This window comes from Trichosurus vulpecula, chromosome 2 (assembly GCF_011100635.1).
Source record: "Trichosurus vulpecula isolate mTriVul1 chromosome 2, mTriVul1.pri, whole genome shotgun sequence".
In the NCBI taxonomy this organism is placed as follows: Eukaryota; Metazoa; Chordata; class Mammalia; order Diprotodontia; family Phalangeridae; genus Trichosurus; species Trichosurus vulpecula.
Window position 1 is genome coordinate 348875634 of NC_050574.1, and position 25398 is coordinate 348901031.

The window sequence follows — 25398 nt, forward strand, 5'->3', positions numbered from 1 at the left end:
GGAGGGAAGGAGGCTTTGGGTCTAAATATTTGAAGGGCTATAACATGGATGAAGGACTAGAATTGTCCAGTTTGGCCTCAGGGGCATAATTGGAGCACCAGGTAGAAGTAGAAAAGGGTCCATTTAGGTTTGATGTCAGGATAAACTTCTCAACGATTAGAACAATCCAAAAGTGAAATGGGCTGTTTTGACAGGGGATCCATCCCTCCTCCTTGGAGGTCTTCGAGCAGGAGTTGGACTATCATGTATCAAGTACGTACTAGTGGGGATTCCTTTACTACAATGGTTAGCCTAGATGACCGCCGACTCTCAAATTCTATGCTGTGATGGCCTGGTTCTGCAAACCTCCTAGTTGTGTGACTTTGAGCAGGTCACATGACCTCTCCAATTCCTAATTCCTTCATCCATAAAGTGAGGAGGTTGGACTAAATGACCTTTAAGATCCCTTCAGCTCTACCACTGTATCTCATCTTCCACAGGAAAGCCTTTCCCCATCCCCCTCTGTTGATTGTTTCCAATTGGTCATTAGCCAGTTATCATATTGTGATAACTATGTGTGTATATGTGTATGTGTATGTAGATACATGTTTATGTGAACAACTAAGTACAAACGAGACATATCGATATAGATTAGAGATAAATGTCTAGATAGATATAGAGATGAATTATTAGGTAGATAGATATCTGTATCTATCTTGTTTGTACTTAGTTGTACCACAGTTTAATAAGGGAGACAACATGCAAAAAACTAGGTATAAACAAGATATAGACCAGGGGAGGAGAACCTTCAGCCTTGAGGCCACATGTGGCCCTCTAGGTCCTCAAGTGTGACCCTTTGACTGAATCTTGGATTCAGTTGAGGACCTAGGGGGCCACATGTGGTCTCAAGGCCGCAGGTTCTCCACCCCTGATATGAACATATATCTATATATCTATACCTATTTGTCTATATCTTGTTTGTGTCTAACTGTTTACATATTGTCTTTCTTATTAAACTGTAAGCTCCTTGAAAGAAGGAACTATCTTTTACCTTTCTTTATATTTCCAGTACTTAGCATAGTGCCTGGCACATAGTAGGTGCTTAATAAATGTTTATTGACTTACTGACTCTTTGTCCATACTTCACTGTTGGCAAAACAAAACAAAAATCTAGCCTATTCCTTTTTCTTTGTCTTTTGCTTATACATACATTCTTTCCTCATCTATAATTTCCTTTTAGATATAGCTTAAAATCACTTATTCTGAGAAATTTTCTCTAGAAACTTTCTAAAGAAATCAGTGGAGCAGAAGCAAGAAGGGAAGGAGAAGTCTTCCTGAGAAAAAAAATGCGACAAGGATCAGAATCTAAAGTGATGACACTCACCAGCAAATCATTTTCCATTCTTTTGTGAGTAAGCCCATCTTCAGCATCTATAAACTATTCGTATTTGCTTTGTAATAGTTCCTTAGTTGTTTCTTGTGTCTCTCCAAGTAGCCTAAAACCTCCCTTGAGTCAAGGATTGAGTCTTCTAATTCAATTCTAACTGTTCCAACTCAAGTACCCCACCCCCATACACTACTCTCTCTATATATAACGGGGGCTTGTTTGTTGGAAGAATGAAAGATTACTGAATGGTGAATACTCCTTGCTACCAGACTGTACAGAGAAATATGTGGTAGCTCTTCTATACGAGGTACCATTAGGTGAAACAATTTTTTTTTCACTTTGTTGGACCAACACAGGGACAATCCTGCCCCAGCAGCCTCTACTCTACTTTTTGGTGGGTCAGCAAGGAGAAGTAATTGCTTCTTCTGAAATGAACTAATTTTGTAATTAAAAAGAAAAGTTAATGAGGGAGAAACATGAAGGGAAGGAGAAGTCTTTCAGGGAAAAAATGGGGCCTGGGAGCAGAATTTAAACTGATATCACTCACCAACAAATAATTTTCCTTTTCCCATACTTCTTAGAAGAGAATAGAACCCTATTTACCATAATCTGCTTTCTTTACCACTAGAGAAGTGTTTCACAGTTAAACAGATAGTAATAATAATTAATAATAATAATAATAACAGTGACAATAATAATATATTTACTGCTGTTTGTTCACTAAGAGATCGGATTATGAGAACATGAAAACAAACTGCTCAGGTCTATCTAAAAAATAAAAAATTTAAATTAAAAAAAAAAAAAACATCTCACCACTTTTCACAAGATAAAGACCATACTCTAAAACTCCTGCAGAGGGCAGGCTTCCCCCTATTCCTGTATATTTGTGGTCCATACTGGCTGCTGTTCCCGAATTCTTCATTCTTAGACTGATTTCTGATCAATTTAGAATGAAATACAGTTCTTAACCTAGCATACTATTTCCATGGGGACCATGAAGGTCACCTCTATGGAACTTTATAAGTGTGGAAATAATCACGATTTCCAAATAACATAATCTTGTACATTCCCACAGACACCCCATCTTACTAGTGCTGGTACATTAGGAAGACTGGAGTTAACTAGGTTTGAATCTTGTCTCTGACATTTTTCTGTCATGTCTCTGACATGATTATTAGCTATGTGACTATGGGAAAGCTGTCTTAGTTCTCTTAGCCTCAATTTCACATCTGTATAATAAGAATAATGTTACCTACAGTACTTATCTCACAGGCTATTGTGAAGATCATTCTTGTTATTCAATCCTATCCAATCTTCAAGACTTCATATCGGGTTTTCTTGGCACAGGTACTGGAGTGGTTTGCCATTTCGTTCTCCAGTGGACCAAGGCAAACAAGGTCAAATGATTTGTTAAGGGTCCCACAGCTAGAGAGTGTCTGAAGCCAAATGTGAACTCAGATCTTCCTGACTCCAGGCCCAGTGCTCTCTCCAATGAGCCATCTAGCTTCCTATTGAGAGGATCACCTAAAGTTATTTATTTAAAGTACCGTGTACATCTAAAAGTGCTATGTGAATGTTCACCATTATTATCATTATAGAACCTGGCACATAGTTGGGACTTCTTAAATGCATGTTAAATGGAACAAAAATAATCATGTGCATATATGGGCTTTGAGATACTTTTAATAAGCAAAAAAAGTCTTTTTAATAGCACAAATAGGAATATCTCAATAATATTCTTATTTTACATATGGTCAGAGTTAGTTCTGCTCTTAACTTTGCATTAGTCTTTTTCTTTCTATTTTTGCATTTTCTTTACTTTGCATTATTCTTTAAAATTTCCAAATTTCTTTATATTATTCATACTTGTCCATCTTAATTGCTCTGTAGTGTTCCATTACATTAATATCTGACAGTTTATTTCAACTTCACCCTATTATTGTACATTTAGAGTGCTTGTTTTTCCCCCAATTATAAACAATTCTGCTATGAAAATCTTTGGTTAAACAGTACCTCCCTTTTTTTTTGATGACACATTTAGGGTATGTTCTCAGTAGTGGAATTATTAGGTCAAAAGACATGATAATTTTTGTGTCTTTTATGGTGTGTTGCCAGCCTGTTTTTTAAAAAGAAATCTAGTAATTTGCCATACCAGTAGGAATGAATGTCTATCTGTTTCTCCATAATGCTGCCACCAATGAGCGACGTTGTCTTTAGATTTCTTTCAACTTAATTGGTGTGAGGTAGTATCATGAAGTTATTCTTATTTATATCTCTATTTATTACTATTGTTATTAGAGAGTTTGAATGTTTTTTCAATCATTAGGAACAATTTATCTTCTCTCTCTTGAAAATTGTCTGCTTATATTTTTTGACCATTTATTTGGGTGCTTCTGTTAATCTGTCTGTGAACAATTGCTGGCATGTGTAATCTGAAAAAGATGAGGAAAGGCTAGGTAGTCTATGCTCTCTCTGAATGTCTCCTTCCCCAACATTCTGATATCAACCTATCAAATCAAAGCAAATTTTCATTAGGCCTGCTCTCCTCTTCTGAAGAGAGCAAGATCTAGACCTGTGTGAGGAGGTATATTTAAGTAGGTTCCTCAGTGCCCTGGGCTTTCTTTGCTGATGACCATTCCTAGATACAGGGAAAAATCCCTTCTCTATAGGGGTTCCCTTGAACCTACCTGAAATCCATGAGAAGTCTCAGAATGGATCCTCCTACTTCAGCTGTACTTTAGATCAAGGATAAGCAATTTTTCAGGAGGTAGTATTTTTAAAAAGCACCTAGTCCTGACTCTATGACTTACTACCCTTGAGACTTTGGAAAAAAAGCAAAACATTTAACCTCGCTGAATCTGAGCAGCCTTATTTCTCAAGATTATGGATAATGCTTTCTGCTTTGATTATCTCAAAGGTTTTGTGAGGATCAAATGAAATAATGGGTATAAAAAACACTTTGTATGATCAAAAGAAACAAACAAACATAGGGTATTTATCATTAAAATTAATATGAATCATTTTAATTCCATTGTCAGTGAAGGTGGAGGGGCAAAAAGATGGTTGCAATGACAGTTCTTTGTTGCCATGGGGGTACAGAGTCCTGCAAAGCCTCTGGGAAGGAAGTGGCAGGACTGAGCCCTTAGGAAGCCACTAGGTGGCTGGGCAGTTAGCATGCAGGACTTGGAATTACAAAGAGTCAAGGTTGAATTGTCCTTCAGACATTTAATAGCTAAGTCCCTGAGAAAATCATTTAGTTTCTTTTACCCTCAGTTTCCCCATCTGTAAAATGTGGCTTATGCTAGCATTTCACATGTTGTTGGGAATACCAAATGAGATAGTATATGTAGAGAGCTTTGTGAAAATTAAAAAATGCTACATAAATGTTGGGGCAGCTAGGTGGAACAGTGGATAGAACACCAGGCTGTGTGACCCTGGACAAGTCACTTAACCCTATTTGTCTCTGTTTCCTCATCTGCAAAATGAGCTGGAGAAGGAAATGACAAACCACTCCAGTACCTCTGCCAAGAAAACCCCAAATAGGGTCATGAAGAGTCAGATGTGACTGAAATGACTCGATGACAACAACAACAACATAAATGTTAGTTATTATTACATCCTTCTAGTCTTGGGTTTCTGCAGACTGGGCTTTTCTCCTTTGCTTTTTCTCTCCTCCCCCACATCCCCCATGCCAATCATGCTAAGGCATATATAAAGAGTACTTAAAAAAACCAAAAGACTAATGAATAGATGATAGATTCAGCCCTTCTCAGTTAATACTTTAATTAACAGCACGCTGATAATGCTTATTTGGCTTCTAGAGGATGTTAAGATTGAGATGTATGGAGACTCTTGAGTTTGTTCAGATGGTGGTAGGCGATGGCAAGGAGAATGGTCAATCGCACAAGTTGGGAGGCAGAAGGAACGCTAATGCAGGAAGAGGGCACCAGAGATGAACTTTAGCTTTGGCTGTTGCTGGCTATGTTACTCAAATTTATTTGGAATGCCAAATGGGTTAGCAGTGCCTATTCTATTCCATGACTTGTTCACCTTAGTCGGTATAATAATTTATAGTCCAAGGGGATCCCTAAAACTGCTCTAGGGTGCAAATCATTTATGTCCAATATTTTAAACATGTCTTTTGGGCAAACATGTCTGTGTGGCCTTGTTGTTGTTCTGCTGTTTAGGTCATGGCCAACTTTTCATTGGTCCCATCTGAGGTTTTCTTGGCAGAGATGCTGGAATGGTTTGCCATTTCCTTTTCCAGTTCATTTTACAGGTGAGGAAACTGAGGCAAACGGGGTTAAGTGACTTGTCCAGGATCACAGAGCCAGTAAGTGTCTGAGACTGGATTTGAACTTAGGTCTTCCTGACTCCAGGCCTAGTGAAATCTGCTGCACCAACTAGCTGTCCTATGTATTGCGCTGGCCAATAAATTATTTTTTTTTCAATTACAAATAATGCAAGTATGAAACTCTTTGAGCACATAGTTATTTTTTTGGTTTTGTTTTTTATCACACTATTAGGATATGTTCCCAATAATAGAATTATTAGGTCAGAGTGTATGATTGTTTTTGCAGCTTCTATTATGTATTGCTAGATTGCTTGCCAAAGAAATTCTGTTTGTGTTGCCTCTAGCAATGAATGAGTGAAACTGACACAACCCTGCCCGTACTGATTTTCATTACCTTTAGTATTTTTTCAACAATTTGATTGGTATGAGGTAGAATTTCAAGGTTATTTTAATTTGTATTTTTTGTTCTATTTCTATTATTATTAGTGAGGTATAATTTTTTCAAATGTTTATGAATAATTTATAATTTCTCCTTTCATATTCTTTGACCATTTACTTCGATGTTTATATTAAACCATCTGTAAGAAAAGGGACAACACTTGGCATATGTTCTCTATGTCAAAAGGAAGAGGAAAGGCTAGAAAATAAAATCTCTGAATATTACTGTTTTCAGTCTCATTACATCATTCTATCAATGTCCTTGTGTCAACCTAATTCTAACTTAGGTTGCATATCACTTAAACCCAATATCCCAAACACGTCCAAACACAGGAGCAAACAAGTATGTGTTGGACTGGCCTTTGAATTGGCATAGGAAAGCCTCTGGTGGCTCAGTGGATTGAGTGCTGGGCTCTGCACTCAAGAAAACCTGAATTTAAATCTGGTCTCGGATATTTACTAGCTATGTTACACTTGGTGAATCACTTAACCTCCGTTTGCCTCAGTTTTCTGAACTGTACGTTGGGAATAGGAATAGCATCTACCTTGTAGGGTTGTGAAGCTCAAATGAGACAAAATTTGTAAAAATGTTTAGCACAGTGCCCGACATATAGTAGGTACTATATAAAAGCTTAGTCCTTTCTCTCACCCTTCCCATGGGATGGCCATAAGGGGCTAGAGCACTCTTAAAAGCTGGATAACCAGTGCAATGTCTGGAAATGGGTGAGAAAGTATGGAAAATACTTTATTATTTGTCATTTATTAATATCGTTTGAGCCTAGCTCTATGTGGCTAAAAACTAACTCAAAAGCTCAGTAACCTCAGAGAGATTCAAGGAAAGCCAGATGGCTATAAGGCATGCTTAGAGTCCATCCAGTGCTTGTCTGGTGTCTGCTCAGGTATTGTTTTGGTTCCATCCGAAGCTCATGTTTTGGGCTCCCAAAATTATATCAACACGCCTGTTAATATACATCTCTAACTGCCCTCCTTAGGACAGTCCCTACTGCCTACATGAGGCCAATCAGGCAAATGTCCTTATGCCTTTGTCTGAACCCTATATAATATAATCTCACAAAGATTCAGCAGGGAGCTACCCCTGCTTCTGGCCCTCTCCTCTGCCAACTGGCCAAATGAATTTATTTTAAAAACTATTTCAGATTTTGGGGTTCGTTCTTATGATTAACAATAGGAATAGCTGATTTTTACTGAAGGCCTGGTCCAAGAGAGATACTATACCCCTCATCACTCAGTGTCTTCTACTCACCTGGCATTTTTTCTCCCACAGAGTATGCAGGGTCACATTCTCCACTTTCTCAGATGGGAAGAGCTTGGTTCCAAATGCCTCCTGGATCCGCTGAATCAGGTGTTCGTGGTGGGCATCATCCATGGCATAGAAGTGGTTGAAGTCTAGGAAGACAACTTCTTTGGGGTGTTGTGTGAGGAAAGAGTCGATTTCCATCAGCCCCTCCCAGACTTTGATGCCAAAAAGACCATGGATGAAGTAGATCTCCCGGTCAGCATCACCAGGCTTGGATGACACACGTAGGTCAAAGTAGCGAATCCCAGCCTCTAGCTGCTCCCTGAATGTCAGGTTCTGCGTCACAGACCATTTCTTCATCAGCTTTTTAACAAAGGAAATCCTGGCAAGCCGCTTGATAGCTGGGGTTTGGTCTGGTCCCACGGGAGACTTTTCATCTACCCAGTAGCTGAAAGAATCATGGGACCCTAAAGGAAGAAAGAATAAGACAGGTGATACATGTTGAAAGCAGCAAATATGTCTTTCTCATAGCCAATGTGTTTCCCCACCCCACTCCTCCCCCCAGGATAAAAGGTACTGGTATTATCTTGCATACCAATTTTTCCTTAGGGACAGCTAGGTGGTACAATGGATAGAGTACAGGTCCTGGAGTCAAGAAGACCTGAGTTCAAATCCTCAGATACTTACTGTGTGACCCTGGGCAAGTCACTTAACCCTGTTTGCCTCAGTTTCCTCATCTACAAAGTGAGCTGGAGAAAGAAATGGCAAACTGCTCTAAAATCTTTGCCAAGAAACCTCAAATGGGTCACAAAGAATTGGACATGACTGAGCAACAACAAAAAGCAATCTTTTCTTATCCCCTCGCCCACCTCTAATCGTAAGAGCCAGAGCTGGAAAGAACTTCAAAGAACATCTAGTTGAACCCTGTCACTTTACATATGAAGAAACTAAGGAGCCAAGAGATGAAGTTCACTTTCACAAAGTTCCATAGGCAATATGTAGCGGATCTGAGATAGGATAAATGACCTTTGACTCCAAACATGGTAACCTTTCTACAATGAATGAATGAATAAATAAGCATTTATTAAGTGCCTACACTGGGGGAAAGGAATGGAATAATCATTTATGTGACACCTACTATATGCTGGGCACTGTGCTAAGCATTTTTACAAATACTATCTCATTTTATTCTTACAACAACCCTGCAAGGGAGGTGCTATCCCCATCCTCATTTTATACTCGAGGAAAAGCAAACCAAAGTTAAGTGGCTTGTCCAATGTCACTCCTAGGAAGCATTTAAGGTTGGATTTGGACTCCTGATCCAGGTCCAGGCCTCTATCCACTGGACCTGCCTCTGGGGATAGAAAAGTACGATAGTTCTTGTTCTCAAGGAGCTCCCACTCTTACTGGGGGAGACAACACACAAAAGAAACTGTCTCTTCAGAAGCAGAGTGAAAAGCCCAGAAATCTTAAAAGTGCATGGTAGAGCTAATGGCTAAGCTCAGAGATCCTTAGGTTACTATGGGAGGTAAGATGACAGTTCCAGATATCTGCAGAGCCCAGAAGCAGGGTGGATTGTAAAGCCTAGAGGATCTTAGGAGGCAATGGAAGGGAAGGTGGTAAGGCCTAGTGGTCTTCCATCTTGCTGGAAGGAATGGAGCTGGGGACTCTCATCTTACCCAAACCATGTAAGCAGTCAAGCAGCCCAGTGAGTTCTGGGCAACTAAGGGAGGGAGAAAAGGGGAATAGAGCCCCTGTTGGGGATAGGTCTTCCAATAACTCAACTGTCCAGTTCTGTTGCAAATCCCCGAATTCCAAAACGTATTTTGTTAATAAAGGTTATACTACTTTGAACATTCCTGGGGGGGGGTTGGAGAGGGATTTGTAGTGATAGAGTACCTTTGTCTTAAAGCAATCAGAGCTCTCTTTCTGATAGATAAGATGACCTGAAATGACACTGGACTTGAAGTAAGAAGATATAGCATTTTTACCCTTTCATCCATCTATTTTTAAATTTTTCTTAAGACACAGCTCTCTGGGCAAGGGATGGAAGGGATATATTGGTAAATGTAGGTGACATAAAAACAGAAGATATTAATAAATAAATATACATTATATATTTAAATAAAATAACTATTAATGGAAAAATGGAGATTTTTCTTGTTTATTCCAGACTTCCTGTTTCTACCAGTGAAATCCTTGTATTCAATTCAGCAAAGATATCTACCATTTGCAAGAAACCATGTTAAGTTCTTAGACTACAAAGGTAACAGTTTCAATGGTCATTTCTCACAAGAAATTTGCAGTTGAGTAGAGGAAATATGGCATATTCACAAATGAGCTTAATATAAAGTATAATAAATGAAAAGGAGATATCCTAGGAAGGTGCTATAAGAAAACATGGGGGAAATATTGGCTATGCTGGGCCTTGAAAGAAAAGGATTCCAATGTGAAAAAGATATGAACTTGATATGTCCTTAGGTATGGGGGACAAGAGAGTAGAAGGCAAATCTAGTAGTATACTTTAGCTTGAATGTAAAAAATGAAGAATGGTATTATGAGATAATATTGTGAACACGTGAGGTAAATTGTGGAGGATCTTAAATGCTAGGATAATACATTTATATTTTACTCTGTAGGTAATAGGGAGTCATTGAAGTTTTGGGGGCAGATGAAAGAAAGTATCAGACTCATGAATTAGGAAGAATATCTTAAGAATTATGTGATGGATGGACTAGAGAAAGGAGATACTGGAGGTAGAGACACCTTAAAAACAGCTATTCCAATGGTTCAGGTAGAGGTAACAAGAAGTTGATCTAGGCTGATGGTAGCATGAGAGAAGAGGTATTATGGAGGAAGAACTCTTAGAACTTTGGCCATTGACTAAATGTTGTAGGTGTTGTAGGAATGGCACCTATTTGACACCTATCAGGCTAGACTGGTTTTTCCTTAAAAGGTTTCGAAACCATTAGTCCAGGGCCCCAAGGTCCAAACTACTGTCATATCTTCCTGGTACCTAAGTGCAAAAGTCAGCCCCTAAGGAGTCAGAAACTGTCCTCAGTTTCAACCTGTATTTCCAATGAAGAAATAGGGAATCTATATTTAACTGAATCAATGCCGTATCCTTGATGAATATTCTTTCTATTCTATCGTTAAGTAAACCTCTTTTTGCCAATTGCAAGATGATTTATGAGTCTTATTTCATTCCTCTTCTGAACCAGAACAACCGGACTGTCCCCAGCCACTCCTACTATACCACAATGGAAAAAGGAAGAGTTAAAGATGACTCTGAAGTTTCAAACTTAGCTTAACTGATGAGATGGTGATGCTATCAAGAGAAAAAGGGAAACTGAAGGGAGAAACAAATTTTGGAGGGAAGATCATGAATTAATTTTGAGACATTTAGAAGACAACATCTAATAGCAACAGGAAGCTAGAAATGCAGGAGAAAGACTCAAAGAAGAGCTTCAATTTTGAGATGTGGTTTTGGGATTCATCTGCATAAAGTTGTGGAAGTTATGGAAGCAAACAAGTCACAAAAACAGTGTAGGGTAGAGACATAAAACAAGAAGACTGAAGACTTGGGTGACATGAGCTCTTCAGCAGCAGGAGGAAGAAGATGAATCAGAAAAGAAACAGATGTGGAACAAAGAGGGAGAAAACCAGGGATAGCTATGTCTTAGAAGCAAAGGGAAGAGAGCCTTAAGAAGAAAAAAAAAATCAGTGACTGTGTTAACTATAGAAGAAAGGTCAAGGAGTATGAAGAATGAGAAAAAAGCATCAGATTTGTTAATTAAGAGGCATTTGTTGACCTTGGAGAGAGCAACTTGAGGAGAGTGGTAGGTATAGAATCCAAACTATAGGCATTTGAAGAGTGAAGTCAGCAAGCATAAACTGTTCTTTGTATAAGTTTAACAGTGAAGGGAAGAAGAGATATAGACTAACAGTTAGAGGGTGGTGGTGGTGTTTGGGTCAAAGGAAGGTGGTAGTGGTTTTTTTGTTTGTTTTGTTTTGTTTTTAGGATGAGGGGTACTAAGTACATGTGTAGACAGAGGGGAATGAATCTACAGTCAAGAACATATTGTAGATAGAAGAAGATCTCATAAAAATCTATCAGCCAGTCAATAAATAAGCATTTACTAAGTGACTACTATGTGCTACTATGCTAAGCACGGGGGATATAAAGAAAGGCAAAGAAAAAAAAAACAATAGTTTGTACTCTCAAGGAACTCATATTCTAATGGGGAAGACAATGTGCAAATACGATAGGAAGACAATGTAGAAACAAGATATATCCGTGATAATTTTTTTTTGGAGTGGGGAAGGTAGGGCAATTAGGGTTAAGTGACTTGCCCAAGGTCACACAGCTAGTAAGTGTGTCAAGTGTCTGAGGCCGGATTTGAGCTCAGGTCCTCCTGACTCCAGGGCTGGTGCTCTACTCACAGCACCACCTAACTGCCCCTATTCATGATAAATTGGGGATAATCTTAGAAACAAAGCACTAAAGTAAAAGGGGTTGGGAAAGACTTGTTGCAGAAAGTAGGATTTCAGTTGGGACCTGAAGGAATCCAGGAGATGAAAATGAGGGGTGAGAGGATGTCGGATAGAGGAGGAACAGCCTCTGAAAATGTGCCAGATTGGGAAGTGGAGTATCATGCAAGGAACCACAAAGAGGCCAATATCTTTGGATCACAGAGTATGTGTAGGGAATTAAAGTATAAAAAAGACTGGGAAAATAAGAATGGGTCAGGTTACAAAGTGCTTTAAAAGCCAAACAGAGAATTTTGTATTTGATTTTGGAGGCAATAGGGAGCCCCTGGAGGAAGACAGTAATGAAGTTGAGGCTCAAAGTGGAAGGGTAAGCATCGGCAAGAAAAAGGCAGCCTCCTCTGCAACTGGAAAGGTGAAGGAGAAAAGGGCGGGGAGGGCATAGAGAGGTATAGAAGAGGGGGAGATGAGACAGGTCAGTGTATGTGATCTCAGTGTCCCTCATAAAGTTCCAAGCTGTCAGTGTAGAACTGGGGGACCTGAGAGAGAAGGTTCATTGCAATCAATCTGTGGGAACAAATCAAAATGAACAAAAGAATCGTCATTTGCCAATAAGGGCTCACCTAAGGCTCAGGGATGGCTCAGCGTGGATAAGTGAATTTATCCAAAAGGGCTCTTGAGCTTGGAAGTAGAAATAGAAATGGGTAAAGTGGGGTCACTCCAGGCTTAGGGACCGCAGGGTATGAACAACATAAAAACAAGAAGTCAGGGGGTTCAGGGTCAGACAATGTCTCCTTGCTAGCAGTCTATGTTCATTAGTTGTGAAGGAAAAGAAGTAAAGGTAAAACAGAGGAGATGGATTTTAAAATGTGCTTTGGGTCATTATGAAGGTGAAGAACAAATTTGGGGTAAGAGAGGAAGTAGGAGAAATAGAAGGATAGGAGGCCATGATCAAAGGGGAATTTCCGATTCCAAGAAATTGAAGAGGGAACAATTTAGGGAAATATTGAGATTTGAGGTGGCTAAAGTGGAGTGAAGTTGAAGGCTGTGGAAATTAAAGAGGCTGTTAAACTGAAAGTCCAAGATATTAGAAGGGACCAGAGCAGGGGTGGGGAACTTGCAGCCTCGAGACCACATGTGGCCCTCTAGGTCCTCAAGTGCAGCCTTTTAACTGAATCCAAACTTCACAGAACGAATCCCCTTAATAAAAGGATCTGTTCTGTAAAACTTGGACTCAGTCAAAAGGCCACACCCGAGGACCTAGAAGGCCACATGTGGCCTTGAGGCTGCAGGTTCCCCACCCCTGGACCACAGTATTAAATACATGAATATTAAAGATGCCATGGGTGAAAATGACAAGAGTAAAGAAATGTCATTTAGATATCAGCTAAAAGGTGTAGTCAATGAGGAAAAGTGAAGTTGTGGCATCAACAAAGATTTAGACAGGATGATATAATCAGATGGTAAGAACTTTGAAGGAAGAGAGGTGTTGGTAGACTATAGTGGAATATCAAAGATCTCAAAATGGTAACCAATTAATGCACAACAAGCATTTATTAAGCACTTACTATATGTTGGGCATTGGCTATTTAAAAAAATAAATAAACAAAACCTGCAATTTCCTTCTTATAGGGAGCATCCCAGCAAGGAACTTCCTTTGCTAAGGCAGATCAGTTCTTTCTCTGTAATTTATAGCCTATAGCCTGGACCACTGAGACATTAAATAATTTGTCCAGGATCATGAAGCCAGCACATGCCAGAAGCAGAATAAGAACCCAAGTCTTCCTAACTCTAAGGTCATCATTCTTTCTGTCCCCACAAAATGGTCACTGCCCTTTAGGGGTACACCTTCTCTCAGGGGAAGCACCATAGACAATGAAGCCTGCTGACTGTTTTTTTTTGATGTTGCGAATATGGAGCCATGAGAAGAGAAAACAGCTGGCATTGGGGATGGTAGTGAGGATGGAGTGTTTTCACCACAAGGTTGGGTGAATTCAAGGATGAAGGGAAGTTTAGTAACAACAGAGAAGAGTTTCCTGAAGGCACAATAGAGTGGGGAGAAGCAGAGGAGGATAAAGATTAGGGAAGGGTAGACTTGTACTCCATGGAGATAATAGTATAGAAAGGGGTGAATTATCTGCAGTATTCTTAATAACAGGGACTAGGGAAGCAGGAAGCTGGGATTTACTACCCATGAAGCGGGAAGGGGAGTAGAAGAAATAGGAAGGAGATGGAGAAACAAATCAGCCTCAAAATTCTAATTAAAAAAATGGAAGTGAGATATCCATCACAGATCCCAGGTGAATGGTACACTTAATTGCAGAATGGAAAGAGGGAAGGGCCAGAGCACAATTATGTCAGGGGTGGGGATGGGGGAGGCCACACTTTCAGGCAGGTTTGATGGTGACAGAAAAGAGCTTGAGGTTAACAGGATGATGGGAAACAGTTACGCTCCCTCACCCAGAGATACATTATTAATACATTATATATCATATATATGCATATACATATACATATATAATACATTATTAATACATTAAACCTTCCATGAACAACCAGGTCTCATTTCTCCTTTATGGATTTTATTAATAGTGCAGCTGTACAATACTGGAAGTAATACTCTGTTCAATTCAATTCAACCAGCATTTATTATTGAAGGCAGTCTTTCCCTGGGCATCAGGGAACACACATTGCCCCAGCACAGAGAGCAGAGGAAGTCCCCTGTGGTATTTTCTCTTGGAGCTATGCCCATGCTCCTCCCCAGAGAGAGAACTGTTGGTGACCTTCAACACTTTTTCTAAGTGTCTGAGTCATGCACTAAAATGTGACACAATGAGACTCTCGGGACCTGTTCTGAATGCTCAGGGACGCACGTGATACTCTGTGTAAAATGAACAGGATATAGGAGATGAAGGGTGATGACTATAATCATTCACAGAGAAGCACTGGGGAAGGGAAGGAGAACTGCTCTTCTCATCCCTCCCCACCCCAGACCAAGGAAGTAATCTCCAGAGGTAGGCTTACAGGAGCCCCATCCCTGACTTGTGGGCTGGACAATCCAGCCACATGTTTTCAAATATTAAACAGGTTCTAAATGGCTGTGCTTTCTAAGCCCCTGGTACTTTAAATCAATCATTATTGATTCATCTGCCTGAAGCTTGTCCTTGGTCTAAAAGGGAAATGTTTATTAGCATCTTTAACCATTTCTTCCAGGGTAAATTGAGGCGTAAAATTAATTCCCTACAGATATGGGCAGACAGACACACATCTAAGCCTAAGAATTTATAATCAATACCCAATTTAGTTGTTAGTATTAACATCAACAGTTCCAACATTTCACCAAGATTTTCTCCTTTTTAAAGATATTTTATGAGAATGTTGAATTTCTCTGATCCAGGAACATGAAAGCAATATTCTCTCCCAAACGTGAGAGGACAAAGCCTTCCCTCTGGCCAGGACAAAATCTTCCCTCCACATTTTCTCTTCACATGAACTAATGTATTACTTTACTCCAGGAAGGAACCACTTCTTTTTGGCTGGTGGCCCACGTTTCCAGCCACACAGTTTTCCTTAAAATTGGCTCAGGGGAGAGTATTGCAAAATGCAAAATGCAAAATACCTGACAGGTGCGTGATGAAACCAGCCTTTGTTGTTGTTCAGTTATTTTTCAGTCATGTCCTACTCTTCATGACCCCATTTGGAGTTTTCTTGGCAAATATAATACTGAAGTGGTTTGCCATTTTTTTTCTCCAGGTCATTTAAAGATGAGGAACTGAGGCAAATAAGGTTAAGTGACTTGCCCAGAGTCACACAGCTAGTAAATGTCTGAGGACAGATTTGAACTCAGGAAGATGAGTTTTCTTCAGTCTAGCCCCCACACTCTATCCACTGCATCACCTAGCTGCCCAATCGGCCTTGCTCCACTCCAGAATGATCGCCCCAACATTCTGTCTGCAGGGGACTTCCCAGTGCCACTATCCAATCTCTCCAGAGATTCTTTTCCAAGCACCCTATCCCTGAATTTAAGACCCTGAGTCTTTATTTCTCTCTTATATATTTACTTCACCATAACTCAAGTTCAGTCATCACTTTATGGTACCAGAAAAAGTCCATACTGTGAGGAAGATGGTATAATGATAACTGGCCTTTTTTTCAGATAACTGGCAATCTTTTTCGGATTTGTAAAGCATATCGACAAGCATTATTTTATTTAATTTTCATAAGTCTGTAAAGTAAGCACTACAGGCATTATTTACCCACATTTCATAGATGGAGAAACTGAGGCTCAGAAAGACTAAATGACTTGGACAACATCACAGTTCTACTAAGTGTCAGAGGTGGGATGTGAATCCTGGTCTTTTGTGATGTCCAGTATGGCACTCTACCCACCACTTTACTACACTGCCTCCAAACGAATCGTAACAGAAACTACAGGGAGTGAAAGTCAGAATATCTGGGTTCTAGTCCCAGTTTAGCCACTGACTGGGTATATGAACCTTTAAAGGGAAAGTCACTTTATCTTTTGGGGTCTCAATTATCTCACCTGAAAAATGACAGGGGTTGAACTAGATGACAGCTAAAGTCTCTTTCATGACTAGGATTCTATGATTCCCCAAAATACCAAGACGTAAACTCTCTATAAGGAGTCAGATTAAAGATACAAAGTCCTGTTTGTCAAATTCAATCCAACATATGTTAACACAGTACAAAACTCTTACAATCATCTCAGTTCAGTTTCACCTTCAAATTCTTTTCTCGTATTTACCTTCAGTTGAAATGATGATACTCTCTCAGTTTTTCTGGTTACCGATTCAATTCAGCAATCACTGATTAAGCATTTACCATAACTAAGATAGCTAAATACTTTCTGTCTTGGTTTTATACGTATTAATTAGCTTAGTCTGGACTGCATTTCAGGGGAATATTAATGTTTTACTTGCTGGGGGGCTGCCTGATCTCTGATCCACACAAATCTCCTTTAATTGATCTTTCTTTCTGGAGCACACTATCCTGATGAGGTCATATGTGCTACTCTGCCTTTTCAAGTCTTGCCTTTGACTTACTTTTGGTCATCTCATGCATTTTTCCAGGATCTTTCCTACCTGAATGACTCTTGGATTACTTCAATCTAGACGTGCCATAGGCATCTCACTTAATGTCTCTAAAACAGAGCTCATTATCTTTACCCCCAAAACATCCCCTCTTCTGAACTTTTCTGTTACTGTCCAGGGTACCACCATCCTTCCAGTTACCTAGGCTCAAAATCTATTCTTCATCTTTGACTCCTCACTTTCATTCACTCCACGTATCCAATTTGTTGCTAAGTCTTATCATTTCTTCTTTCACAACATCTCTCATATAAGTTCCCTTCTTTCCACTCCCACAATTACCACGCTGGTGTAGGCCCTCATCACCTCACACCTGGTTGGTCTTTCTTTTAGGTCTTCCTGTCTCAAGTGTCTACCCCTTCCAGTATGGTCTCCACTCAGCTGCCAAAATGTTCTTCTTTTTATTATTATTCGGACCATGACCCCATCCTCCCCCTTATTCTACCCATGGCTCTTTTCATCAGAGCTAGAATGAGAGCAAAAGGAGAGATCTTCAGATGATGGCATCTTGGGATTATGATTACTGGTGGACACAAACTTCCCATCCCACTGGCCTTAAGCCTTTTCTGTCCCCTCTCTGACAGATTTTGAGTAATTTATTCTGAATTTAAATACAAAAAAGATTTGCATACATACAGCAGCACACAAGAAGAAAGTTCCATATGATATTCTACATGTTACTTTCAAAGCTATCCTGCTTGTCTGAGCTTCCTTCTAGTTCTTTGCTGCTGTCACCTATGGACCTCTGGGTCAATGACTCCTCCTCAAATATTTCAGAACCTGGCTCAGTCTTCTTTACTTCAACCCTTTCAAACACCTGGTTCCTCAGTTCCTCACTTTCCTCTGCTGAGAAGATGGAGGTGGGATTTAGTAACTGTTCTCTGGAAACATTATTTGTTTTTCTTTACTTAGGGCTCACCTTTCTTTTAGGGATCATTTCATTTGCATTATGGGAATTATTGTTTACATTCTTTTGGATCTGTTTATTTTACTTTCACAAGTTCATGAAAATTTTCCCATGGTTCTCTGAATTCCACGTGAAGTTCATCTTCCTACCTCATATTTTGGAGACAACAATGAAATTTCTCCCCTCCTTCCCCCTCCATATTGCTCTCTGGGAAAAAATACAGGAAATGGTTTGGATTGAACATTAGATTAGTCTTTGTCATTCCCCATATACAGAGACTTTTCAAGTCACCTCTATACAGAACCAGCCAGCATCCTGGGAAACTTAACCCTATTTACAATTCCACAACCCCACAGCCTTGCCTTGTTTTAGCTTCTAAATTTAAGAACCCCCTAAAACTATGAGATTTTTCTATCATCCCCATTTCTCTTAATGGTAATTCTCTTACCCTTCTTTAACTCCATTTTCCCCTCCCCATTATAAGGATTATGAATCTGAAGGGTTTTTTTTTTAGTCCCCATAAACAAATTCTTACATATAAGAAAACATTTTGCTTATTTTTCTCCATCTCAAATCCTAGCTTTATTTCAATTCTTTATTCCTTTGAGATAGGTCCTTATTACCTTCCAGGCCTTTGTTTATTCTGTCAGTATTATCTCGAATCTTCAAAGTTATATTATTTTGATTTTGATCTTGAAACTATCTTGCATGTGTCAGAAGCCTGCCTCTGTTATATTTAAGTAAAAGTCCTCTGTAGCATTGCCCTATGTGAATGAATGAAAAAGACATTTCTGACATATTTATTATGTGATAAGCAAAGTAAGGTCTTAGGAATGTCTCTTGTGCTTTGATTGATTAAGACTTAACAACTGGTTAATCCTTTTATTAAGGAGATTTGTTCTGTGAAGTTTGGATTCGGTCAAAGGGCTGCACTTGAGGACCTAGAGGGCTGCAGGTTCCCACCCCTGGGTTAAGTCATCATGTTGTGGTTATAGGTAAGAGAAATCAGAAAGCCTGGCTTTCCTTATCATCGCTTTTATTAGGTTGGTTAGATAAGGTCACTTTAGGTTGATTAAGGCTTTTGGCATCTGGGCTGGACTAGAGAGCCTGGAATTCAGTAATGATGCCTAATATTCAACAAACCTTTATTAAATAAGGATAAAGCAAGAAGAATTTGAGGGAAGAGAATTTTAAATGGAAAAAAGTTAGCAAGACTTTTGCTTGCTGCTGTGTGATGCAGCATAGATCCATTCAGAGAGCAGCGCTTTTGGCAAATATGCTTTAATTCATCAAGCAGATTTTTCCAAACTCTTCCCCATGATAAAACTATGGATCGCCCTGAAAAAAGTTCAATGTCAGCAATATTTGCCTCTTTTAAATATCAAATGTGAAATTATATGTGCTTCAAAATTACTTAGTATGGTTGCTACTTTTCAGTGTGAAAATAGGTTTAATTTATCTTATTTTTTTTCAATATTTTCCTGACCTCCTTTATACTGGGGAAGGAGTGAAGCAAGGAAGAGTGGGAGTATTCTATAATCCTATATAACCCAAACCAAAATGTAACAGTTGTGTTAAGAAATTTCAAGCCTCCATGTGGACATACATTTTTTGCATGACTTCACATGTATAATTGGAATCAAACTGCTTGCTTTCTCAAGATGAGAGGAGGGGCAGGATGAAGGGAAAGAATTTGGAACTTGAAATTTTAAAAAATGAATGTCAAAAAAAAGTTTTACATGTAATTGGGAAAATTGGGAAAGGTTAATGGAATAAATAAAAACATATTAAAAAGAAAATAAATAAATTTTAAGCCTGGAAGTATTGCATGGTCAATTTAGTTTGGAAAATAATGTTAATGATGTGAGAAAACAACCTGAGCCATATTACACACACACACACACACACACACACACACACACACACACACACACACACATGTAGATAGATAGACAGATAGATAGACAGACAGACAGACAACCACTTGGCTGGCGACAAGGAAGAGTTTACATTTACCCAGGATGTGAATGGCATTTAAAAAGTTTTTGCTTCTGTGTTCCTTAGACGGGAGGTTAGTGAAGTGGTCATGGCTGCAGCTAGTGCGTGAACTTCACTTTCATGCAGTTTCCTAGTTAATGGACGAGGGACCATCTATGAGCAGTCAGAATCAACTAATTAATCAGTCAATAAGCACACATTTGTCAGTCCCCTGCTCTGTGACAGGAACGGTGTTGGGTGCTCAGTACTCAAGATACAAATCAAAAGTGAAACCATCCCTGACTTGAGGACAGTTTACATTGTATCTGTATGTATTCTACCTAGCTTTCTACACATAGGGGCAACTAGGGGGCACCATAGTGCACAGACTGCCAGGCCTGGAGTCAGAAAGACTTATCTGCCTGAGTTCAAATTCATCCTCAGGCATTTCTGTGTGACTGTGTGACCCTGAGCAAGTTACTTAACCCTGTTTGTTTCCATTTCCTCACCTGTAAAATGAACCGGAGAAGAAAATGGCAAACTACTCCAGTATCTCTTCCAAGAAAACCCCTAATGGGGTCGTAAAGCGTTGGCCACAACTGAAATGACTGAACAAAAACACTACACACATAAACAAATACAAAATAAATACAAGATAATTAGGGGATAGGCATTCATAAACACAAGGTAATTAGGAGTAAGTAGGAGGTAGCATTAGAACTGAGCTTGGAAGGAAACTAAGGATTCTAAGAAGTAGAAGTCATAAGGGAGGTCATTCCAGGCATGGCAAGCTAAGTGTGCAAAGGCTTGGAGGTAGGAAATTATGTGGTTTCTGGTTTATTCTCATTTTTGAAGAGGACCATGATATCAGGAAGATGATGCCATGACTTGCAAGTGAATTGGATTCGAGTGAGGGAGGACTGTGAGAAGTCACCAGCTTCTCTTTCTCCTACAGAGCCGTCTGGGACCAGTGGCCAGATATAGATCAGGAAAACTGGAGATGGCCCAGAAGGAGATTGAGTGTCATGTGTGAAGAACAGCAAGAAATCCAGTTTGGCTAGATCACAGAGTATATGAAGGAGAACTATGTGCAAGCTTGGAAAGGCAGTTTGCAGCCAGGTTGTGGAAGGCTCTAAATAGGTTCTTGTCTCTGCTCCATCACTGACAGACAGTGTGACCTTTGGCACCCCACTTTTGGCTAAAAAATTTTTGGAGACCTTAGAGATAGTCTAATTCAACTCCTTCATCTCTCAGACATACACACACACACACACACACACACACACACACACACACATATATGTAGATAGACAGATAGACAGACAGACAGACAGACAGACAGATAGACAGATAGAGACAGATAGATAACGAGGCCCAAGGAGTTCAATTTTCTGCTCAGTGTTACATAACTAGTATGCGGTAGAGCCAGACTCTCTGGGACTCTGAGCTTCAGTTTCTCAACCTGTAAACAGTGATAATAACACTTGTGTAAGTTACCTCATAAGACTGTTGTGAGGATCCAATGAGATAACATACATAGAAACATTTTATAACAAAGTGTTATAGAAATATCAGCTATTCCATTTATTGAACTCATTGTGGCTTTTAACTTTCCATTTGAACACATAGCCATTTAATTCTCAGAACAATCTTCCTGTCTTATTCCCCAAAGGTAATCCTATTTCCTTGCTCTTACATGATGCTGTAGATAATTCTGCCTGACTTCCCTGGTGTCCATCAACCGACTCATTTTATATACCCAGTTCTTGACCAGTGGCTGCTTTGCTAAGTCATCTTGTTTTTTGTTTTTTTTCTTTGTTCCTTTTTTTGAATTAGAAATAATTTTTGTTCTAATTTATGGAATAAAATAAGCATTTCCCTAACAGAGTACAATTTTTAAAAAGATGACTACATACGAAACTGCAAATCCACCATGTACAACTTGCTATTCCTGCTAAACATGCAACAAAGTTATCATGTAAATTTTTTCATCTTCTATGTGAAATATATGGACAAAACATTAAGAAGAATGAAATCAGGCTACCTGATAGCAAAACTTTCAATATAGTAAGAATCAAAGACCAAAAAGGGGAAAGATTTTAGAGAATGAGATTGAGGAAAAGAGAAGAGGGATCTGGGCTAACATCAACCAGAGAACAAAAGTAAGAAAGAGGTAGAGGGAATGATAAAGTTGGTAACTAGCTTCGTAAAGATGAGAGTGAGGAAGGCAGTACAACTTCTTGTCTATATCCTTTTTCTCCCTTTTTATGGGCCTTGTCACCATCACAGGTGATGCTCTTATTCCTGATAGCCAGATAAGGATACCTATGTTCATGAACAGTGTTTGTAATAGCCATTTAGTCAATAAGCATTTATTGAGCATCAGCTGTGTAACAGGCACTATGCCAAGCACTGGGAATACAAAGAAAGGCAAAAATCATACATAGTCCCTGTTCTCAAGGAGCTCTCAATTGAATTGATGAGACAATAGGTAAACAGCTACAGACAAACAAGCTATAAACAAGATATATTGGAGATAACCAACAAAGGTAACATATTAGAATTGAGGGTGATGAGGAAAGAGGTCCTGTAGAAGAGAGGATTTTAGCTGGGACTTGAAGGAAACCATAGAAACCAGAAAGGAAAGGCAGGGAGACAGAATACCAAGTATGGGGAATAGCCATTGTAAATACCTGGAATCTGGAGATAAAATGTCTTGTGCAAAGAACAGCAAAGAGACCAGTGTCATTATATGGTATTAGAAGGCTGGAAAGGTGGGGAGGACTGAAGATTACGAAAGACTTTGAATGCCAAACAGAGGATTTCATATTTGATCCTGGAGGTCACAGAAGTCACTAGAGTTTATTGAGTGGTTGGGGCAAGGACAACATGGACAGACTTGCACTTTAGGAAGATCATTTTGGCTGCTGAAGAGAGGATGGATTTAGAATGTGGAGGGATTTGCAGCAGAGAGACTATTTTTGTTGTTATTCAGTTGTTTTTAGTCATGTCTGATTCTTTGTGACCCCATTTGGGTTTTTTTTTCCTTGTTTCTTTTTTGGCAAAGATACTGGAGTGGTTTGCTATTTCCTTCTCCAGCTCATTTTACAGATGAGAAAACTGAGACAAACAGGGTTAAGTGACTTGCCCAGGGTCACAAAGCTAGTAAGTGCCTGAGGCTGGACTTGAACTCAGGAAGATGAGTCTTCCTGACTCCAGGTCCAGCACTCTAATCTACTGTGACATCTAGTGGGGAGACCAACTAGCAGGAATTGTAATAGTTTAGGCATGAAGTAATCAGGACCTTCTCTAGGATGGTGGTAGTATCAGAGCAAAGAAGGGAGTATATGTGAGAGATGTTATGAAAATAAAATCAACAAGCCTTGTCAACAGATTGGATATATGGGGTGAGTGAGAGTGAGGAGATGAAGATGAAACCTAGGTTGGGGCTTGAGCAACCAGGGAACATGGCGTTGCCCTTAACAACAAGAGGGACGTTAGGGAAGGTTTTTTCGGGGAAATGATGAATTCTATTTTGGATGTGTTGAGTTTAAGATGTCTATGGGACAGCCAGTTCAATATACCCAATAGAGAATCAATAAAGAGGTTAAAGCTAGATAAGCAGATTGGAGAATCATCAGCATAGAGGTGATAATTAAATCAGTGGGAGCTGATGAGATCACCAAGTGAAATAGTATAGAAGGAGAAGATAAAAGGGCCCAGGACAGAGCCCTGGGGGATACCCATGGTTAGTCCTGACCTGGATAAAGATCCAGCCAAGGAGACTGAGAAGAAACTATCAGATAGGTAGGAATAGAGCCAGAAGAGAGTAGTTATCCAGAATATCTAGGGAGAAGTAAGTAACTTAGAGACAAGGCTGATCAAAGTGTCAAAGGTTGCAGAGGTCAAGAATGATAAGTATTGAGAAAAGGCCATTGGATTTGGCAATTAAGAGATCTTTAGTATCTTTGAATAGAGTGGTTTCAGTTGAATGATAAGGTCAGAAGGCACCTATTGTAGATAGTCTTCTCTAAGAGTTTAACCAAAAAAGAGAGGATGATAGCTATAAGGTAAGAAAAGATCAGGTGTTGGAGTGCAAGAATAAGGGCCAACCTACATTAAGGGAGAGGAGTAAAGGCCAGAAGTTTTTGAGTTATGTGAGTTGAAGAGAAGGAAAGAAGAGGAAGCACTTGGTAAATAGTCTTTTTATTTTTAGTAAAATATGAAGTAAGGTCCTTAATTGAAAAGGTGGACAGAAAGGGAGCTATGAGAGGCTTGAGGAGGAAGGAAAAGCTTTGAAATAGTCACTACAGTGAATGGGTTAGTGAATCGACTGGGGAGTTACACAAGGATTGCCTTGTAGGAGTAAGGATCCAGTTGGGATTATATAATGTGAATTTTAGTATATTTAATCAGAACATTATTGTAACTGCTATGGAATATTTCCATTCATAACTGTTGTAAATGATATCCTGAGCAGAGTTCAAATAAAAGAGGAATTCCTTATGGAATATGAGGTCCTTAATGTCCTCCTGTTCATGGATAACATTTTGCAGATGGTATTGTCTCCACAATAACATAAAGTCTGTTGAACGAGATTCATGACCCCTCCAAAGCATCTGCTTAACAAGCCATTCCAGAGAAGCCAAATTAGAATCCTTATTATCCACAGAATATCATGCAATTGGCCCAGAAGTCCATAGAAGCAGTCCATCAGTATACCTGTCTTACACAGGTTCTGTTGATGGATGATGAGCTGGGTCCAGAATTGAAAGGAGGTAAAGAGAGGGCTGGATTGTATCTTAGAAATCATGGAGCTCTTTCAATGACCTCCAAGCCACTCCCTCAAACAAAAACTCTGTTTTTAATACCAATCATCCATTTAGTCAGTAGATGTCAGATCTAGAAAGTTATGAATTATGGCACACCAAAATCTCTAAAGTATCAAATTGCAGGTTATCCATAGAACAGTGGAAAGATTTGTGGTAGGTGTAAATATCCTATTGCATATTGCCAAGGATGAAATGCATGTAAGAAGAAGTAGCATGAAACATATTGTTCAGGAAATGTATGATTGGTAAAGGAGGTTGACAAGTAATATAATACAAAGATAACAGATGGACAATTGTAAGTGCTATATGGCTATTATAGGATGTTAAAATATTTAGCACATTGGAAAGCTACTCTATGAGGAATGTATGGAAGGATATGACCAAGAATGTTACGGGGTGAGAAGTATGGATGGGTTGCCCCCTTCACAGATGGAGGGAGTATACAACAGTGGCATTTCAAATCCATAGAAATACTGAAATATACAGAGAAAGAAACTGAGGCACAAGGAGATTAAGTGACTTGTTTAGCATCATACAGCTATTAAATGGCAGGGCAGAAACTCAAAACCAGTCTGCTAACTACAAATCTAATGCTTTTTCATTATTTTTTTACATTCATTACACTCATTACATTTTGCATTTACATTTACATTTTTACATTTTACATTACACTTTATAGTTGCTTTAGATAATTTCCCATTACCTTTCCTATCATACCCGTCAGGGACCA

At 39.2% G+C, this 25398-nt stretch overlaps 1 protein-coding gene across 1 annotated transcript in view; it reads right to left on the bottom strand.

Annotated features, from left to right (window-relative positions):
- Positions 1-7362: 7362 nt before the first annotated feature.
- Positions 7363-25398, bottom strand: part of PLCXD2 (phosphatidylinositol specific phospholipase C X domain containing 2) — a gene marked incomplete at its 3' end in the record, with an annotated part of 67137 nt that continues 49101 nt past the window's right edge. Inside the window, 1 exon segment of the mRNA XM_036746281.1 lies at positions 7363-7823. Within this exon segment, the coding sequence (XP_036602176.1) occupies positions 7363-7823 (461 nt within the window).